The sequence below is a fragment of the Nematolebias whitei genome, chromosome 17 (genome assembly GCF_014905685.2).
Source record: "Nematolebias whitei isolate Nwh7 chromosome 17, NemWhi1, whole genome shotgun sequence".
In the NCBI taxonomy this organism is placed as follows: domain Eukaryota; kingdom Metazoa; phylum Chordata; class Actinopteri; order Cyprinodontiformes; family Rivulidae; genus Nematolebias; species Nematolebias whitei.
Window position 1 is genome coordinate 26,933,677 of NC_056514.1, and position 22,017 is coordinate 26,955,693.

At 37.1% G+C, this 22,017-nt stretch overlaps 1 protein-coding gene across 1 annotated transcript in view; it reads left to right on the top strand.

Moving 5' to 3' along the window:
• Positions 1-22,017, top strand: part of LOC119423497 (protocadherin-15) — a 322,189-nt gene that overhangs the window by 179,510 nt on the left and 120,662 nt on the right. The window contains exons 19-22 of the mRNA XM_037690893.1: positions 2,938-3,066; positions 17,732-17,851; positions 17,962-18,147; positions 20,415-20,651. Coding sequence (XP_037546821.1) covers positions 2,938-3,066; positions 17,732-17,851; positions 17,962-18,147; positions 20,415-20,651 — 672 coding nt within the window. The remainder of the gene's footprint in view (positions 1-2,937; positions 3,067-17,731; positions 17,852-17,961; positions 18,148-20,414; positions 20,652-22,017) is intronic.

Genomic DNA, 22,017 nt, shown 5'->3' on the forward strand with positions numbered 1-22,017 from the left:
GGGAAAGTTATGTTTGAAAGCCTGTTTGTGCCATCACGGCACTAACGATCTGTTGTTAGGCTGATGGTCCTCCTTTTGCAAGTGAACAGATACCGTATTTTATTTTCCAAAGTATAGTTTGCATTAGTCAAAAAATGCCTCATGAAGAGGACAAAAACATATACAAGTCACTTCAGAGTATAAATCTCATTTATTTGGAAGTATATTTCACAAAGTGCAAGAACAGACATTTAATCTGGAATAACAATAACACAGAGAACATACCTAGGATTCTGAACAGGCTTAAGTAACTAGGGATGCACGATATTATCGGCATGGTATTGGTATTGTCCGATATTAGCGATAAAGTTCAATATCAGATATCGGCCGTTCCATCTAAATAGCTCACTAATATAAAAGGCACTTTTTTTTTTTATATTATATATTTATGTAATGTTACATCATTTTCAGCCCCTTTTTGGCATCTGCATTTGTTAGCAGGCCAAACTGACAAAGACCATGCAGAATAATGTAGTATTTTAATTCCACAGCAGAGAAAGCTATGTAGTCTCTGTAAGTAGGTCTTGGTAGGTCTAGGGAAAAAAATATTGGTGTCGGTTATCGGCCAAATAAGTTTTAACATATCGGCATATCGGATATCGGCCAAAAATCCAATACCGTGCATCCCTATAAGTAATATAACAAGCCAATGAGTCTGACAAGCAAGTTACCAGTAAATGTACCAATCTTATTCCACATCAATGAATCCATTGAATTCTTCATCCACTGTGTCGCTTCTGAACAACTCCGCCAACTCCAGAGGAGTAAGTTCTGCTTTTCCCCAGTCCCTCACAAGTTCCTCACTCACTCCAAACTTTCTTTCTGCTACTTGTTTACTGTTTTGGGCTGCATATTTTATTACCTGCAGTTTGTAATCTGCAGAATACAGTTTTCTTTTTGGGGGCATTTTACTTGTGTTAAGTTTTTCCTCAGTTGTCTCTAAGTGAATGTTGGGGGGGTGTTAGCGGTCGAGCAGCAGCATATAGTTGTCAAAGCCTAGAGCACCCTCTCACGGCTGCAAAATGTAATGTTTACTCTTTGGTTCATGTCAGTATGAATGAACATTTAACATGTCAGTCAAAAAATGTGTCATGGATAGGGGGGAAAAAAATGTAAATAAGTCGCTTTGGAGTATAAGTCGCATGACTGGCCAAACTATGAAAAAAACTGTGACTTATAGTCCGGAAAATATGGTAGCCACAAACGAGCTCACCAACAGACTGGTTGATCCACAATGGGAAGGTGCTGCTTATAAGACTGAGTTTATTGCAGCTCCTAAGACTGAAAGTTTTGGACAATGGAAGAAGTGTTCTTTCGCACAAACTAACTTTTTTCTAGATCTTCACAATTAGTGCATCAGCTTTGTGCACAGAGGAAAGATTAGAACTACTTTTAACATTTTATTCAACTTGGCAATGCATTGTCTTTCGAACGAAAAGCCAAACAAAAAGGATAACACGAGTCAGAGGCAGAAATTCTTTGTCATTCGCATCACATGTGGTACATGTGGTGGAGCAAAATTATGTACACAGAGTCCCAGTTACATCCTGCGTGAAAAGAGAATGTAAGAGAAATGGGAAAAGAGGAATGGTGTCTTCCAAAAAGTGACAGAAGAGGAGACGGAAAGAAAACAGAAGAAGAATAGAAGATTGTTGCATAGTTGCCTTTTACCGGTCCATTAATCAGTATCACCCAAAAGGCCTTGGGTTGTCTTCATATGTGCACATGCACCCACATACACACCCAATTGTGTACCATATTATTAAACATCCTGTTGTGAGTGTCAGACTACAAAGTGCCTAATTGGCTATTTGGCCAGTGAATCCATCATACTGCCACAGAATAAGGGTTGTAGAAGTCAGTGCAGTGAACCTGCTACACTGTAAAGATCCTTTATACTGCAGGGGACCATTTCAAACTTTGGTGCAGGAGAGTGTGCTGTTGGCTAACTGTGTTGCACTAACATGGTGTTTTAAATGATTTGATCATGTTTGAGTTTATTTATTTATTTATTTTTTTATTGTCAGTTCTATACCTCAAAAGGTCTTAAGAGAGGAAGCAACTTCTGCGTGATTAGTTTGACAATCAACAGGTGATCAACATGGGTTCAGCTCAATGGCTGCTCTTAATTGCTTAATACATGTAATGAGTTACAGGTTCAGCATTAAACAAATGAATCTCACCCTGCACATTTTAAACCAGAGATTTAGTTAACGATGCAAAGTCATAACGGCTTTGGTCAAACTCTATATTTGGCATTATACACAATCCTATGATTGTGAGATATGCTTGAAGTATGTGATGAGGATAACTCAGTGTTTGTAATTTTAACTGAATTTTAGCCATTTTTGTGTTGCTATGATCGATAACGTAATCAATATGAATTTTTGACTCTGATCATTCAGACTCATTAAAGTTGTATGAAGTTCAGTTTTGCTTAAAAATGTTAAAACCATAAGTGAATAGAAAGGCATGTTTTGAAGATTCCATAACTTCTTCCCAATGGACTTTGGTCCATTAATATCACAATTTCCCTCCATAAGAATGTAGATCCATCAGATAAATCAAGGTCGATTCATAAATATCATTATGCTGACAAAAAAAAACACTTTGAGAAACTCTATTTTAGCTCATTAAAATGGACTAATGTGAAAGTGTAAAACTGCTTTGAGAAAAATCCATTTTTGACATGATGGAGATGTCTGTCAGGCTCGACAGTAACAAAAAATGATGATAAATATCTTACAAAACTGAAAAGACAGGAAGAAATAAACTAAAACAGGAGAATTGAAATCATAACACAAACACCAAGAAACTCCAAAACTGTGATAAAAAACCTAGGAAGTTTCTCAGCTGACCTGATGAATAACAAGCATGTGTGTGTGTCTGTGTGTGTAGACCTCCACTGCAATGGTGCACATTGTAGTGACGGATGTTAATGACAATGACCCCGTGTTCAATTCTTCACTGCCGGTGAACCTCACAGTCATCGAGGAACAGCAACACGCCTACGTTGGACAGGTCAAGGTAGGGATGTGCTCAGACACACACACACACTCATGCACACACACTCACTTGTGAATCATTCAACAACAAAAAAACACAACCTTCTCCTCCTTTACCGCACTGGTTAATGTAGACGGTGCTGTTATGTATTCAAAATGTTCTGCTTCATGATCGGGTATTTGTTTGAGCATTTGAAAACTTTTTTTTCTAATAAGCGCTAAACAACAAAATGGCAGTTTTGTTGTTAAATTATGACTTTATCAAGAACTTCTTGACTGAGCGATGAAAGACCCAACAGGAGAGAAAGAAAAATGACACGACTTTGAGTAATTTAATTCTAATTAGTTAAAGTTTAGTCAAACTGATCATTTTTCATGCTGAAATACTGAATTGAAATGCACACTTGGTAAAACTTACCCTTTATAAAGGTGCCATTATGATTAATAATAGATGTGAGCTGTCCTTGGATGCAGCGGAGTGTAGTTTTAGCAGAGAGGATTCAGTTACTCATAATCTGCCACCAAGTGTTCAGACAATCTCTGGATTTTTGAAGAATTGTTATCTGAACCATTTTCACCATTTCAACGTCTCAGAATTAGAAATGAATTGATCGGGCCTTTGCAAATTTTATACTGCATTAAGTTCAAGTACAAGTCAAGTTTATTGTCATTCACTTCCCATGTGGTACATGAGGTGGAACGAAATTATGTACTCAGGGTCCCATTTACACCCAAAAATAGCAAGTACAGTACAAACAGAAACGGTATACAAGGATCTAAAATATATACTGAGATATGCAATAAGCACTAATATTGTAAAATAATATGGTATATTAAACAGCAGCCTGAACATGATTCTGTGAGCAGATCTGCTTTAACAAACATGCACAAATTAAAAAGTGTTCACAAATTCTAAATTGTGCCTTTTGGGAATATTCAGTTCTGCAGATGCATTTCTACATTTCTTCATTGCCTCTACATGAGATAAGATAGAACATTATTGATCCCGCAGGAATTTGTTGTCCCAGAGTTTTAGTACAAAGGATCACACACAAGGGATCACACAAGTTATAAAAAATAACAGAGAATATGGGAATACCAGAAATTAAGGTAAAAAACAGGTCAGGTGCAGACAGAAACATCCATCCATCCATTATCTTTACCCGCTTCTTCCTTTTTGGGTCGTGGGGGCCACTGATGCCCATGTCCAGCCATCACTGTGTGAGAGGTGGGGGACACCCTGGACACGTCTCCAGTCCATCACAGGGACACATAGAGACAAACGAGACAAACAAACATTCACTCTCTCACTCACACCTAGAGACAATTTAGAGTTAACAATCAGTCTAACATGCAGGTTTTTGGTCTGTGGGAGGAACCCGGAGAAAACCCATGCATGCACAGAGAGAACATGCAAACTCCACCCTGAAAGGCCTCCGGACCAGGATTTGAACCAGGGTAACCTCCTCGCTGAGAGGCATCATCTCTATCAGTTGCACCACTGTGCTGCCCCAGAGAGAAACATTAAAGTGTTTATTGCAGTGCAGGATTCTTTTTATTATCCTATGTGTAGAAAGAGGGAGGAGTTGAAAAATTGATAGCCACATGGAGGAAGGACTTCCTGTGGCGTTCGGTGGAGCATCTCGGTGGTCTCAGTCTACAACAGGCCTTCTTACAGGACCTGTTTGTCCTCAGAACTAACAAAATATGTAAAAGTTACAACACAGGGTAAATATTAATGCAAGTAGCAGTTAATTTTTCTATTTAGTACAGATGTGATCATCTCCTATAGGGATCAAAGATTAGTAGCACAGTGGTGGCTTTGTTAGTGAAGATGTTGCACCACTACTGTATGTACTTGATAATGGACAAGACACAAAACTTTGTCTTCATGTGCATGCATGAAAACTGAATCAGTTTGTGTTAACCACAATAAGGCAGCTCATTTTTACCATCTCATTACATTTTTTGGTACAAAACTATGTGTGTAGAACAATATTTTCTATATAAAAATCCATGGAAATTTTTAAAAAAGTTGAATTTAAAATAAATAAATATGCAAAATAAATAAATACCAAATTATAGCAAATAGATCTCGTGAGCTTGTTCCAAACCCCAATAGCTGATGATTCTCATTAAAAGGATTGGGGGTGAATCTGCCATTTTAAAAAGTCTCTGATCTTTTGACGACACGCCCTTACTTGGATTTGCTCCTAGCTTAATCCATAGCCTTTGTACGCTTGGTGTCAGGAGGTCTTTGATCAGTCTGACTTTTTGCTAAGGTCTAAATGTTGATCAGGAGTCTTTGGTTCAACACTAAAACTACTCCTTTTAAACTTATTTGAGCTTGTACATCAGTATAAACAACTTTGACAACTAATCCCAACTTAAATATTTAATATCCTAATCTAATTTAGACACTAGGTTCAGTTCCATATGTGTACATTCATCCTACATTGAAAAGATTTATGCTCAACTATTTCAAATTTGAACTTTTCATGCAGCCCTTTGGTGACATTCCAATTACAGCATCCCAAACCTGCCGTAATTGGAAGAGAGGGCCCTTGAAAGCACTCCTGTCCCAAATTCCCTCCCTTTCAAAGCCTCTTGGACATTTTCCAAAGGAAAGCAGATGGTGGGATCTATCAGAGGGCTCAGCAAGGCACGACTTTGGGTCTCATTCCGAACCAGACTTCATACCTATAGGTATTGAACATACTGTATTTCTGGAAGAATGGATGGAGCTGACCTTGGTCTGCTGGTGCATGTATGGTATAATGAGATGGAAAGCAAGAAGTAAATGAAACATGCTGGAGTGGCAGATGGAGATGAAGAATGACCCAAGGGGGAGGAAACCATTTGAAAGAGACTAAGGGAGAGGAGAACTAGGAGCGCAGCAGCATTCCCAATCGGACTTTAGGTTTACAACTTGAGTTTTTGTAGTAAAATTAGGAACAGCTAAAGCAAGAACTTAATATTTAACCATTTATTGTGTTACTGTTTTAACAAAAGCAAATCTATATAAAAATGTTTTGAGTTTGTAGGACAAATGTTAGAATAAACTGGAATCTGAGATTGTTGGTAAATGCGTTGAGGACAGTAAAAGGCATTTTCCAGAGGATAAAGTTACGGTCAAACAAACTTCTGAATCCACTCAGTGTTTAGAAATGTCAAGTTGGTGGACTTATTTTGAATGGCACATGTAAAAGGAAGGAAAAGAGAGAATAGCTGACAGGAAATACAAGCAACTCAAAGCAGGTGTAGACAGGTCTCAGGTAAGAGTGAAGAAGAAACGGCATTCTGAAGAGGCTGGAGGGTGCGTGCTTCAAGAAAAGAAAGCTTATCTCCGCTGGACAGACGGTTGCTACTCTGTTCTTGAGAATGTCAAAACTAGAGAAGTTCTCATTTCCAGTTTAAGAACCTGTCTGGAATTAAAGCTTTGGACCTTAAACTATCATTTATAAAGTACAGAGTTGAAAACTACTTTTTCCTATTTGTTCTGTTGTTACAAATCCTTAAAAATATAGTGATTTTTCAGATGTAATTTTGCATCTAATCTCAGGCTTTTCTCTCCCTTCAAGTAAAGTATTATAGTTTGTACTTGCAGATAAAAACAAATGTCTAAATACACTTTAAAGAACTTGTTTGAAATTACAGTAATGCATAATAAACGCATATTCCTGCTACTTTTCATGCCAGTGTTTAAAACTAAGATATTCAAATAATGGAAGGGTATTTTTGATAGTTTCATATCGTTAACATTTTGCAAATGATGAGCAAACAAACATACTAATAGTATTGTATTATAGGACCAAGGGCATTTTAAAAATATATAAAGCTTTCTTTTTGTATCTGTTCATCTTTTTTGACGTGTGAATTCACATTTTTTGCTATGTCTTTGCATGGAAAAACAATGTTGAAGACCTGAGCAGTAATCCATCCAATTACTTTTTGATTGGTTCTTAACTGCAACTGTGAAGAATAACTCGTTACTGAAAAAACAAAGAAACAAGTATAATAATAATAATAATTATATATATATATGTATATATATATATATATATATATAAGGAATTTAGAGGTACATTTTATAACACGGGTATTAAAAGTAATGCGTAAACAATCAGTAAAACTGATATTGTTATGCATACTATTAGAATATATGACTATAATAAATATTAGTAGGACATAATGTTCTTATAGACTTGGGCAGTCTCAGTAATTCTGTTTCAGCTGCAAGTTCTGCTGTTAAATCTCAGAATTAAATTAAAGGTGAAGGTGAGAATGTGATAGTGAGTGGAGAGAAAAAGGATGAAACTGGAAGAAAAGATGCATTAGCACCTGAATACAACAGGCAGAGCTAGTGATTGTGTGGATATAGTGGATATTTCAGTCTTCAAGCTGCTTTTTTTTGTGTCGGGGTGTGCTGAAAAGTCACAGACGCAAGGGCAGGTTAGACATTATTTCCATTGTGTTCCTGACTTTTAACTGCCTGGTATTATAATTACGTTCAGGGAACTGTGAGAATGACTGACGGAGAGGGAGAAACGATAAGAAAGCAAGTAATAAAAAACACCTGCACTCATGTGCACTCCCTCTGCAGGGTAAAAACTAACTCCAAGAACTGAACTTAAACGAATTTAGTCAAGAAGTGATTAATTCAACGTTCAATGTACATTAAATAATCTTGTTTTGCTTTTTTTTTTTTCAGGAGAAAATTTTCAAGAGCGTTCATGTTTTATTTTGTTTTTGCTTATTCACTTTTTCTGTTTGTTTGTTGTTGTTTGTTGGCTAGAAAAAAATATATATATATTATGAATAGTCCCTGGTCTTGACAGTTTACAATTCTGCCTCAGCTTGTACACCAGCAAATACATTTTAATATTGGCTGTGGCTTTCACTCAGATTGTAAACTGATTGGTTTTCAATTCGATTCAGTTAATTTATATAACGCCAAGTCACATCAAAGCGACAACAGTCACATACATAGAAAAGACAATTAGTAAAGTTCTCTATCTAAGGAGGCCAGCAGACTCGTTGAATCTTCACTTCGTTGCAGTCTCCCATCCTGAGCAAGCACAGTGGCAACAGTGGAAAGGAAAAACTCCCTTTTAAAAGGAAGAAACCTCCAGCAGAACCAGGCTCAGGACGAGCGGCCATCTGCTTTGACCGGCTGGTTTGAGAGGACAGGAAGGAGAGACAAATGAACACAGAATGCCAGGTCCAGATGTTGGTGCAGATGTACCTGAAAGACAAAAAACACATGTTAAGGATAGAAAAAAAATATATACATATATTCAAAACAGGTTACTATCCTAACTTTCCATATACTGCTCAGTGAAAACAGAGAAATAAGAATGGCTTTCTACAAAAAAATTAAAAGTCAGCACCTCCTATCATAAACAGCACAAAAATGTGCCCATGTACTACAAAAGCTCTGTCAAGAAGATTATAATATTGTGCAATTATACTCATGTTTATCTGTGCACTATGAATCGTGATAATTTATTTTTTATATATTTTCTTCAGGTTTTGAGCCTTTATTTTAACATTTTGCCACTACAGACATTAGGAGCGGCAACTCCAAAGGCCAGCCTTAAATCATTGCTCTAAACTGCCTAAACTCTCATGGAAGAATTGTCTGTTATACAGTAATATCAAAATGCATGCTGTCTTTTTTTTAAGTGTTGTTTAAGACCTGTAGTTTAGTCTTGAAATGTGTGAGACAGCTGGACACTCGTTTTCTAAGAAATGTGCAAAAAATGTTTTCAAATTTGTGATGAATGTTGTAAAAAAGTGAACAAGAGCTTTTCTTAAGCCTAATCATGTATTTATAAATCTAAGCAGAGTCGAAGCTCATTTCAACAGCAAAGAAAGCCACAAAAGGAAATTAAAAACAGCCCTGCTTTGACATTTTCTTATTTACAAAAAAAAAAAAGTTTTTACTTAGTTTGGAAGTAAAAGAATCACTTGTATGTATAATTTAAGAAATATGTAAAGTTAGATTCAATCTTAAGGACAATCAGTCTAAATTGTTAATCTAGGAAAATAAAATTGCATAATGTGCTAATCAGAGAGCTTGAGATGTTTTGTAGTTTAGTTTAAAAGCAAGTGTCTTGCTGAGCTTGCATCATATTTAAACAGTGTTCCTGCCACGCATCCCTTACGGCTTAAACTTTACAATATGCAGATTTGGTTTCATGTGGACACTGCAAACATTGTCTTGACTGTTTGAAGCAGCAAGCCTGGCTGTGATGTGTTTGTCCAAATGAAAATAAAACCATTTAGAAATGTTGGGTATTTTTGCTGAAGTAAACTGACTGTAGATTATTTTCTTAACAACTTTGTTTCCATTTATTTATTTACTTTTATCTATTTTTGGTAATGCTTCCTTTTATATGAAAGACATTTTCCAAAATGAAGACTTTGTAACGAACCTTATTTACTGGCTGAATTTAACAGTAAATACTCTAAACTAAATGGATGAATATTGCGTCTCTGTTAAATATGCAGCTACGGCTTCACACCTTTTTTTTTCTTTTTGTCACCGTGATTGTCTGTGTGTCAATTTTTCTCCCCTCTCCAAACAGCCTGTGATAATCACCCAAAAGCTAGACGCTCCATTAAATTTCTCACCGTTTCCTGCTCAGATAGCAATGAACGGCTGAAAACAAATCACACTGAGGGGACGTCTCTCTCACAACACAGCCAAGATGGAGTCCAATATCCAATAATTCTATAACTCACTTTGTGAGGCATTATAAAACTTTAATGAATAAAAATTATGGAAATGTGCAAATTGGGTCAATGTAACAGAAAATAAGCAAAGACTGTAAATATGGAACGAGAATTGTTGCTCACAATAAAAGTTACATAATGATCAGTGATAGAAATGATAGATTACTGTATTTTTTAAAGGAAGTTCCAACCTTATATTTTATTATATTTTTATATTTATTTTTCAGTTTAATGATAAGTCACCGATCAGAACCAACACATTTGGCATTGCCCAATGATTTTCTTGTAAATGTACACTTTTACTGACCAGGAGCCTCATGTATTATGGTACATTGGTACAAAAATTTTGTGCATGCACAAGGTTGCATACCACATGTTCCATGCACATTCTGGGTTGTATGAAAATTATTTTTTGGTGAAAGTGTGCGTAAAGATAGATAAATATTTGACCTGCCGTGAGAATGTGGGTACAGCCACTCTTATCGCTAAATGCACTAAATTTGAACTCAGTTCAAGTTTATGAATCCAAGGTGTATTTAAACACTTTCTCTTTAGTTTGAGCATTTATGGTTTAATCCCAAATAATTAAACTAAACCCCATCTAACCTCATCCAAAATAATAATAATAATAATAATTAATTAAAAAAGACATAACTCCTCAGAAATTATCATTGGAATTCTATGTAAACTACAAAGTTTCTCTTCTTTTTATCATGCAAAGATGTCAACATGCATCGGTGACCACACACTTGCAAGGCGCATGGACAGTTCAGGTGAAATGTTTAAGGGACACTGCCATTCTCAATGGAAAGAGAACAATGTTGTACCAGGTTATTAATTTAAACATCTCACATGTGACGCTTCCTAAGGTCCACAAGGTGTAGACACTGATGCATGGCCATAAACAGGTGTGTAAAGTTGTATGTAATTGTAGAACAATAGCAGATTTGGCACTGCTGGAGGACATACTCAACAGAAGAATTGGAAGGGAGAGTGTTTTTAGAGGTCACACCAACCTGCTGTCACACAGTGATGCCTGACTTATTGTCTGATTCAATGTGCCAAGGGCCATTCTTTTGAAACTGGCCTCAGGTCTGGTATTTTAATGTCCTCCCCTCCCTAAGAATTGCCATGCCTGGTCCATGGGACAGCCTCATCTGTATGATATCCATCCATTATCTTTAGCCGCTTCTTCCTGTTTTTGGGTCGCGGGGGGTCACTGGTGCTCATATCATATCATATCCATATCATATCATATCCATATCATATTGCCACAGATAGAACCACACATGTATGCAAATATTTTTTTTTCTCAGTTAACTACGGTGGCCCTAAGGTGAAAATGAACAACATTTGAAAAAAAAAGGATTTACATTTGAAAAACACAACCAAAACAACAAAATCACAACATTAAAAAAAAACAGAATTGCATTTGATAAAAAACAGAATTACATTAAGCCAAACAGGAAGGTTTTTTTTTTTTTTACTTTATTAACTATATTATCATTATTTACTATTTATTATTTATTTATTATTATTATTATTATTTATTAACGTTATTTTTCAAATGTGATTCCATTTTTTTCAAATGTAATTCTGATTTTTCTAATGTGATTCAGTTTTTTCAAATGTGATTCTGATTTTTCCAATGTGATTCCATTTTTTTTTTTCAAATGTAATTCTGTTTTTTCTAATGTGATTCCGGCCACTTCCGCTTGGGCCATTTCCACTTTGGCTTAATGTAATTTTGTTTTTTTCAAATGCAATTCCATTTTTTCCAAATGTAATTCCGTTTTTTTTTGTTTTTTTTTTCAAATGTAATTCTGTTTATTCAAATGTTGTTCATTTATACCTTAGGGCCACCATAGTTAACAGCAAGTGAAACTAATTATAGTTTAACTCCTGCCACCATGTCTCAGATGATATTTTTCTATAGGAGAAGGAGCTTCCATGTGAAATAGCATTGCGAGTCAAGCTTGATGCAGCCCTGCTCATGTTAATGCTTTCTCTGCTCTGGTCTCATCTATTTTAATGCTGTCAGAACGCTGATTGCTCAGGATGAACATGCAGACAGGGTGAAAAGAACATCGGCTAGCAATTTGTCACTTTCTCGCTCCCATATTTTGCTAGTTGAAAGAAATGACGTGCAGGAAAAGTCGGGGTCTGGCTGCAGAGCAGTTTCAGAAGGATAGTCAGATAAAAGAAATGCAATGAAGCAAAGAAGATACTGTGCTGCTTAATATTGAAATTACTGCTTCATTAACTTTATGTAAGTTTGGTGAAAAATAACTGACTCTCTTAGGATGAAATTAAAGTAAAGGGAAAGAAAGTGGTAAAGAGATACAAGGAGAATTGATGCTTGTGTTCAGTTTGACTTAAATTTGAAATAGTTTGCATTTTGGCATGAAATCTCCAGATAATAGCAACAGATTGAAGAAATGAGTACAGCGCGTTGCAAAAGTATTTGTCTCTCTATTCTGTTTCCTTAAAACTTGGAATTTCATTTAATTTCTAATGTAATTAATAATAATCTTTTAAAACTCCAGAATAATGAAGATAAATGGAGAAAAAATATAACACTGAAGTATTCTGTACATTTGTATTCGGCTCCTTTGCTTTGAATCCTTGACAGTTTTCTCCAAATGCCACAAAATGTGTTAAATAAGATCCACCTGTGTGTAGTCTAAGTGGCAGATGATCTAAACCTCTCAAATGATTTACAGTAGTCCCTCGTTTATCACGGGGGTTCTGCACCCTGCCCCACCGTTATAAGTAAAAAACTGAGAAGTATGGATACAGTAGTCCATGTTTAAGTGCAGGAAACTTCATATTAAGGCTTTAGAAACCCCTCCCACACTCTTTGAATGTTCTTAACTCTTAGATCTACATAATTCTAACAAAATACGTTTCCAAATTTTACTTACTAGCTCTGCAGAACAGCAGCAGCTCTCGTTACGGTCCAACTTTGTTCTGTTCCAACGGTTCATTTCTGCAGACTATCCTGCAGCAATGAAGTCCACAATCAGTCCTCTAAACTCTTAAACATACTAATTTTAACAACATACAGTACTTATATGTAGCTACTACATGTTACTTACCAGGCTTGGCAGAACAACAGTGGCTCAGTTCTGTCCGACCCGATAGATGAAAAAAAGTCCCTTTGCAGCAGGATAAAGCCCACCGCTGCTGCTCCAGGAGCAAGGCTGCCCAGGATTTAGTCCACCACCTCTGGTTCGGTCTAGATCAGCACCCCGCGACCAGAATCTGACTGAAGCCTGCAGCCATCTGTTGCCTGCAGCACCCAGGATCTGGGTCACACTGAGTCCAGATCATATGCAGCCCAGCTACTCAGCAGTGAAGATACAACTTGGATGAGTTCAGCTTCAAAAATATTTGTGGCTTTCCTGCCAGTCCTGTGAGCTTATCCTTACAGAACTTCTGGCTTTGCTGCAAAACTTTCCCTCCATTTGCAGCAAGCAGCGGTTGGAAGCAGTGTTGACTTCTGGGCAGTGAACTGATAGCTTCTGGATAATGTAGTTCTTTAGACTGGCAAAACCATGTAGGCTTAATGAAAGAAAACTACAAAATGGCGGCACATTTTACTTTTTTATTTTTGGAAAAAATTATGTACAGTACTTGTACGTCCACGAACTGCAATAAAGCAAGTCCGCGAAAGTCGAACCACGAAGTAGCGAGGGACTACTGTACACTTGTGACAGCAGAATCAGCACCATTCCAGCACCTCGAAGCAGCGAGGTCTGCAAGCAAAGACTGCATGGAAACCAATTAGCTCTACACAGATCAGAGACACATCTGAGAAGTACAAATCTGGGTTGGTTTATCAAAAATATATCTCAGAACACTGAACACTCCACAGAGAACCATTAAATCCATTATTAGGAAATGGAAAGATTATGCTACCTCATCAAATCTGCCTGGAGAGAGTTGTCCTCTAAAGTTCATGGACTGGGTTAGGAGGGCAATAATCGCCAGAGATAACCTGTCTATAGGACAACTAATCAAACTGAGATGGGTGTTACACAAGAGTGGCATGAAAATGGCATTACTTAAATCAAAATTAGCTATTTGGAAATTCTTGCCCAAGTACACAGAAGAATGTTCTGTGATCAGTTGAAACCAAACTCAAAATTCTAGTCCATAAAGGACAACATTATGTCAGAGGTATATCTATTTTTTTTCATTCAACCTTTATTTAAACAGGTTAGTCTATAAATTATTATTTTATATTATTATAGTTACAGTATATTATTACCTTGCATCTTGTTGAGAACATCTACACAGTGAAGCATGGTGGTGGAAGCATCATGCTGTGGAAATGTTTTTTATTAGCAGGGACGTGGAAACTGGTCAGAGTTAAAGAAAAGATGGATGGAGCAAAATATAAAGAAATTCTGGAAGAAAACCTGATTCTTTCAGAAATTTAAGACTTGGTTGGAGGCCCATTTTTCAGTGTTTCTTTTTTCTTCTTTTTTAAATCGTCACACGTTGTTTCTCTTTTAATTACATTATTCTGAAGAATTGGATTTTAAATATTATTTAAATACAAATTTAAAAAAAAATCCACGTAAATATATTGTAAAATATATATATATATTTTTTTTAAATAGTGTACCAAGAGTGAATAGTTTTGCAACACTGTATTTCCTTTCTTCCTTCCTTAGATGGATAACTTTACTTGTACTTTTTGGGGAGTGCCTAGAAAGGCAGCCACCTATTATTATCCACCTGAAAGGGGTCTTGCTCTTGTGTCAGCTTTAGTGCAGACCGAACCGCAACATGTACCTCCACAACTCTTGTATCAAAATGACCGGTTCAGCACCATGATGTGTGCTATTATATTGGCATTTCAAGTTACCATGGCGATGTAATTTGCAAACAAAGATGCCATTTTTCTCATTCAAAATACATGGTGGAATTTTTAACAGCCTATAAATGCAACAGTGAGGTCACATGACCTAGAGGGGAGAGATCTCTGAGCAAAACACTAATTTTTGGAACCATATTGGTTCAAAATGGCTGCCACAACTACATCAGAAAACTCAAAATTGACTATAACTCAACCAATGAGATACTGAGCTGAAATTTAGTGTGTTCGTAGCTGAGACTGTTCCCCATCACATACTGAATCCAAATCAAAATCCAATATGGCCACCATAAGTTACAAGGAAAAAAAAAAAAGACTATAACCCATTGATTTTTTTTTTTACCACGTTGAGCTGAAATTTGGTGTGGTGGCAGCTCAAGTCATTCCCCAACACATAGTACTGTAAAAACATATTTTTTAAATTGTCACCATGTGGAAATCCCATCAAAGTTTCCCCAGGAACTTTCTAGCTGGCATTTACAATGTATGTGAATGTTTCTGTTCTGTGCCCTGAGATAACTTCTGTTGTGACGTTGGCTCTATGTAAATAAACCGAACTGAATCAAATTGAATTATTTATCATGGCATTGAACATGTTTTGTTTGTATGAGTTGAAGCACAATTATCACACTGTACATCTGTGACTGCAAGCAGCAGGTTTTTTAAATAATGTATTTAAAAGCCACAAACAAAGGTTATATCTGAGCTCTGAAGTCATTTTTTATTAGGCCTTGTGAAAATGAGCCTTTTCAGGGCTATGGCTTGTTTGATTATCATTTAAAAAAGGTCAAGCAATGCGCATTTATACTCCACATATTTTATCACAACAATTCACAGCTATAGTCTCCTCTCATCGGCTGCTCGCACTCAAACTATAAAGAAAACATTTCCAACTAATTAGGAAAAGGCTTTTCGAGTCAATGTTTCCTTGGTTTGTTTTAAGACATGTTTTATCTCAGTGTTTCACATAAAAAAAAACTTTATTGAAAGTACAGCTCTAACGTTAAGCTCGTAGGTGGATTGATTCTGCTTTGGGGCTTGTGTTGGAGCCGGTGGTGCAGGGAACATTAAGTTGGAAGACAAAAGAACAGATTCAATTTAGAACCTGCAAATAAAAAGGCTAAATCTGAAGATGAAAGAGAATGGCTTCAACAACACGATAATCATTCTGAACATGCTGTGAAACCCAGCTCAGAATCCCTCAGGAAGAAGGCTTCCCCGTGGTGTTGAGTCCACTGACCCAAACATCACTGAAAATATTTAGATAGGCCTCATATGAAGGTAACCCACTTCAAGCTGAAATGTCAGTTTGGGGTCCTGCTCAGACATTTTTGTGCTGATATCGAGGTCGCTGAGTACACTTCAAGTCTCTGTGGTGTTACAGCAATTGTAAATGGGAGGCAAACATATCTCTAACCTAACTAGACTCTGAGAGCGCACACCTCCGTCATGACCCTACGGTCACTCGCAGTAACATCTTGTGCACAGGCAGACAAGAATACTAAAAAAAATAATAATAATAAATTCTGGATCTGGATAGTTATGCAGATCACCACCAAAATTTAATAATTTGTTCTTTGGGATAACCTTGTTTCTTGAAATTTAATGAAAAAACATTCTAACTTTTTGAGAAATCATGTGCACAGACAGACAGACCAACAAATCGACCCTACCGACAACATAACCTGCTTCTCAAAGTATTTCTAAATTGTACCTCACTGATGATGCACACAACGTGGATACTTTTCTCACATGAATAAAAATGGGTCTGTCAAAGAAGACAACGATCCAGAAGCATGATCTTATAAAACACACAATGCAGGTTCTCTGCTGCCTTCAATGTCATTATGGTTCAGAATGGTGTGTTTAGTGTCTTCATAGAACAAGAACCTCTTGGCATAAAATAGTATTTTTGTCGAGGTTTTATTTAGGGATGCACCGATCCACTTTTTTTCAGTTCCGATCCGATACCAATATCTGGTGGCCTGGTATCGGCCGATCCCGATCCAATACCGATCTGATACATATAAACAGTGCTGAATTATCGATATCATCATCCTCATTGATTTTATATGAGGCTGTAATAATCTCCTCTCAAGAACAATTTGTACAAATCTATGCATGCATCTCCAAAAAGGCAACTTGAGGCAAGTTTTATTAATGTTGGATAAGTTTTAAAGTTAGAATTAAATTATGCTAACACAAAACATGTTTGTTTTTATTCCTAGCATTAAAGTGGGTATGATTAATTTAAGTGATATAATTAGGATTAGGTTTAGCAACTTCTCTGTAAACATTCAAGCTCCGGGGCTTCAGCGATGTCTTCTTCTTGTTCAATTCGAAGCAGGCAGCCTGATTTCGGTCAGCCGCGCTCAATCTGCCCCTCCCCAGAGACGGGCAGATTTAGTGGGGCAGTTTGAACGCGGCTGGTCGGGGTTGGGCTGCCTGCTATGTGTTCAACGAGAGCAGCGCCTCGCTGAAGCCCCGGAACTCGAATGTCCAACGTAAAACTAACTTTATCGTGGTTTAATGTGGCGCTATGCCTCTGCAGACATTGCACGTTGCTGTCTTGTTTTGTGGTGTTTCTAGTGTAAAATACTTCCACACAGCGGACATGTTTAGATGAAAAGTTAGCTGTTAGCCACAGTGCTTGCTTGCTACCTCAGTCCTCACGTTGTAGCTGGCTGCAAACTATGAAATGGATTTCCTGAATGTAACATGGGTCTTATTACTCTGGCCTCATGAGATATGCCTCCGTTCAGGAAATCCATTCCATAGTTTGAAGCCAACATGCATCATGGATTGGAAATCTCAAAATCTCTGCAGGTTGGATCGGAAAATGGATCGGTCACATTGTCACTGATACCCGAAACTTAAAGTCCCCTTTATAGTCCATCTTGCTATATTTAGTGTCCATTGTTTTGTACCTTGAATCAAAGAAATGACTTCCCTCAAAGACGATCAAAAGATCTGAGTATTTTAAAACTGCTCAGTCATTAACTCTCCTCCAACATTAATTTAATGTTTGCATGTTTTTATTATCTTCGTCCATGTCGTGATTTAGGCAACAGATCCAGACCTGGGAGCAAATGGTCAGGTCCATTACCGTCTCGTCAACCACCAGACTCTGTTTTCCATCAACGCCAGTGGAAGCATATGGACCGCAGTGCCTCTGGACAGAGAGGTCAACAGAAATCACAGATTTATTCTACATGTTCAGTGGATTTTGTTAGGAAACAGTAGCAACAGTTTAGCTTTAGTGTAAACATTTGTTGTGAATCTGTATCTTTAAAGGTAAGACAACACTATTTCCTCGCGGTGGAGGCCTCAGATGGGGCCGAGGTCCCTCGGAGATCCATATTAAGACTATCTGTCACCGTTTTGGATGTCGACGACAACAGCCCCGTTTTCTCCCAACAGTCTTACGATGTCAACCTCCCAGAGAACAGCCCAAAGGATACAGTCATACTACAATTAAAGGTGGGTGTTTGGGAGGACAGAAAGGTCTAAAGACGTATCTTTCTAACGGTTCAAGCAGTAAATTACTACTGTTCAATCTGTCTCGAGATTTGTTCAGTTCTAAAGTTTGCTTCGTCTTGCTTTTTAAAAAGTTTAATTATTTGTAGGTGACACGACAGTGATGGGACTGATGATGAGTTTTCAGCAGGAGATTTTGGTCTGGTGTAGAGAGATTAATCTCTGCATTAATGTGGAGGAGATGAGGGAGCTGGTTGGGGATTTCAGAAGAAGCCACACTCCCTCTGCCCTGTTTATTGATGGAGCAGTTGTGGAAATGTTTCACAGCTTCAAATATTCTGGACTCCTCATTTCAGAGAATTGGTGTGGTCCTGCACCTTCAACTTAATTAAATGTGCCCCAAAACACATACATTTCTTTCATCATCAGCTGGTAGGGTTTAGGAACAGCTCTGCTTTGCAGAAGGAGGTGAACTTAACTTGCAGAGGATTTCCTTCTACCAAGTTCCTCTACATCAGCAGAGGCAGGAGCAGTGGAGGATTGAATGATGGGGATCTCAACCCACCTCAATCATGAACTGTTTGACCCTTTTCCTTAGGCAGGTGGCTGCAGAGTAACAAGGTGCAAATGCAGTTTCTAACCAGAGGCTATCCGACTGGTCCACTCTGTGCCTCATTGAAACTACTCTGCCTGCTACTAGACCTGCTGCGATAAACAATAAATAATTAATCGCATGATAAATGAAAATTATCAACCTCATTTTCATTTATCGGCTTATCGTTTCTTCGTATCTCTCTCTTTCTACTGAAGACACTGGATGACAAAAAGGCTCAACTCCGGTGCTCTTCACTGACTGCTCTCTTTCTCTCTTCTCTTTAAAATCTATATTAACCGTTCAAAATCGTGTTTTGGATTGTTAAAAGCAGCTAAGCTGAGAAGCTAATCTACAAGCTAAGCTAACAGGCCGACCTCTGGGAAAAAACCTCCGTCTTGTCAAAGCTCTAAAATTCACAGTTGAAACCTGTGCCTTCATCTAAAAAGTTGTTTGTCTCTGCAAAAAAAAGCTGAGAACTTGTTTACTGATTTTTTTTTTATTAAAATCTTTGTGTGACCAAAGCTATGCTAAAGAGTTCAAACCACACAGAGAGCCCGCCATTTTGAGAACTGAAAAACAGGAACGAGAGACAGCCCATGTCACGTGAAGAGGCCTCCCTCTCATTTTTCTTAAAGAGACACACTGCTCGCTCCCTCACTATCCATCCTTCAGTTCAAACTGTCTTATACTGTCATTCAGTGGTCAAAAAAGGTACTACAAACAAAAATTTGCCAGCATTTCTTCTTAAATTTGACAATAATTACTAATTATTGTCAAATTCCAAACTATATTACCGTTTATTGCAATAATTTCTGAAATAATTAATTGCCCAGCAAAATTTATCATGACAAGCCTACCTGAAACATTACATTGTTTCTGTCCAAGGTATTGTCCATTTTATTCTGCTCTATATACTGTATATACAGTTATACCTTGTTTATCGTGGGGGATCGGGACCCTGAAGCCCTACGATAAATGAAAAACCGCAAAGTAGGAATAGTAGTACAAGTTGTAAGTAGTAGCTTATTTTAATATATATATATATATATATATATATATATATATATATATATATAACGTTCACACTCTCTTGCAATATTTCAAACAATGTTTCTAAACTCTGAACCACGATGTAGTAACGGAATACTGTGTATCAATTAATTTATTAATAATGTCACTGAGTTGAAAAGCCCTTTCTACGTAGACCAGTAATCCTACACAGATTATTTTTTAACAATTTTACAGCTGCTTGATATTCAAAGCAAGGTAACATAAGATTAATGTTCTGACTCAATACAAGGCCTTTAAGTCATAAATTCACTTTATGACACTCATATTAATGTTACATAGAGTCACACTTAAATTTTTTTTGAATTTATCAAATTGCTTATATTTTGCATTCCAGGCAGCATAAGGGGTGTCATGAAAGTCTAAACTACCCTGTGAGGTGTTGAAGAATGCTAAATTAAAAGTGGCATGTTTCCCTCCAGCGACCCTTTTAAAAGCTTTGAAAAGAAATAGAAAGGCATTGACCACCGGTTGGACATTAAAGGTAGCCACCACAGGCATTACTAATATACCAATTCACCACTGAACATCATAAAAAGACTGCTGTGAATATGAAAAATTTAATATGCACAAAACAAGTGATTTTACTTCTTTTTTTGTTCTGCAGGCAACAGACGCTGACCTCATCTCCGACCTCACATATCAAATCAGAGCTGAAAGCTTGAATCCTGAGATATCGCAACTATTCCACATTGACCCAGTGACAGGGAAGCTGTCAGTTCTTAAGGTTCTGGACTATGAAGCTCTGAATGACTCGCAGCGCACGTACACGTTCACCGTAGAGGCTTTGGACAAAAAGGGTAGCATGCCTCCTGGACTGGCTTTGGTTACTGTCAGAGTATTGGTAAGTTTGTGTCTCGGACATGGTTTCTGTATTCAAGCATAAAGATAGAAAATACACCAGTGTGTGACGCTTCTACAACCACATCCTGGAAAAATGCTGAAAAGAAAGCAGTCGTACTGAAAGATAAAATATTTTTTTCTTAGTTTAGTTTGAATACTGTATTACAGAACTATTTAATGTTTTCTGTGATCATTATTGATCGATGGATCATCACATTTTATTCACAAAGCCAAAAAAAGACAACTGCTAAAAGCTATAAATAGGGCTTAATTTGAGCCTGATCACGCCAGAACAGGATTTGGGAACTCTCTTATTTTGACAGTGTGTGTTCCAGTAACTGTTTGCTTGGGTCCGGTAACTCTCAGGCTTGCTAATAATAAACAGTGGTGGAGAAATCTAAAACAGTTAAATCTGGTCCTCTGGACATTCAAAAAAAACAAAGCAAAACAACAACAAAATGTAGAAACGTTTCGTCTCTCATCCGAGAGACTTCCTCAGTCTGAGGTGCTGTATTCAGCTCTATTCAGCTCTATTCAGCTATTCAGTGGTGGAGAAAGTACTCAAACACTGTACTTAAGTAAAAGTACAGGTACATGAAAAATATACTTAAGTACAGTAACGAAGTATTTGTACTTAGTTACATCCCACCACTGATAATAAAGTTATGAACAAATGTGACTGCCTTGAATGAATAAAACTTATATTGGATGCAAACTGAAAATAATTACATAAACACTAATTTTAAACACAACAGTCACTTTTGAGCTTCTTAATATCACATACGTTCCCTTTCAAGTAAGCATTTCTGCTTCTACCCTTAAAAAAAATCTCCACCCATAAAAGTCCAAAGTCACTGCGCATTTTTATTAAAAAAACTCAAAAATATAATTAAACAGCATAACTAAATTGCAAATCAGTTCTACAGTGGGTGATTAATAAAATTTTGATTATTTATAAAAAATACAATGAGAGAAATGTTTGTGTATTATTCACATTACGTATCAAAACAACTGTACTAATTTGTCAAAATAACAGCTAGGATGCTTGACGGTAGCGGAGTGTTTACAAATGTAGCTAAACGTAGATTTTTAACAACCTGTTAAAATAACAAAGTCCATGCTCAATAATCCAGGTATACAATCCAACATTTTTCAGTCAGGTCATCTGGACAGTTTCTTTTTTGTTTTGTGCTGAAACGTTTCGCCTTCGGTCCAGAAGGCTTCATCAGTCAAGGAAACACACAACAAAACTGATTCCTCCCCCAACAGCTTACTCCAAAGTGGAACAAACCAATTCTGCTTGTGATAAGATGGTCTCTTTGGTACGCCCCCTCCTCCATTGCCGGCCCTCTTCCTTGTTGACAGTT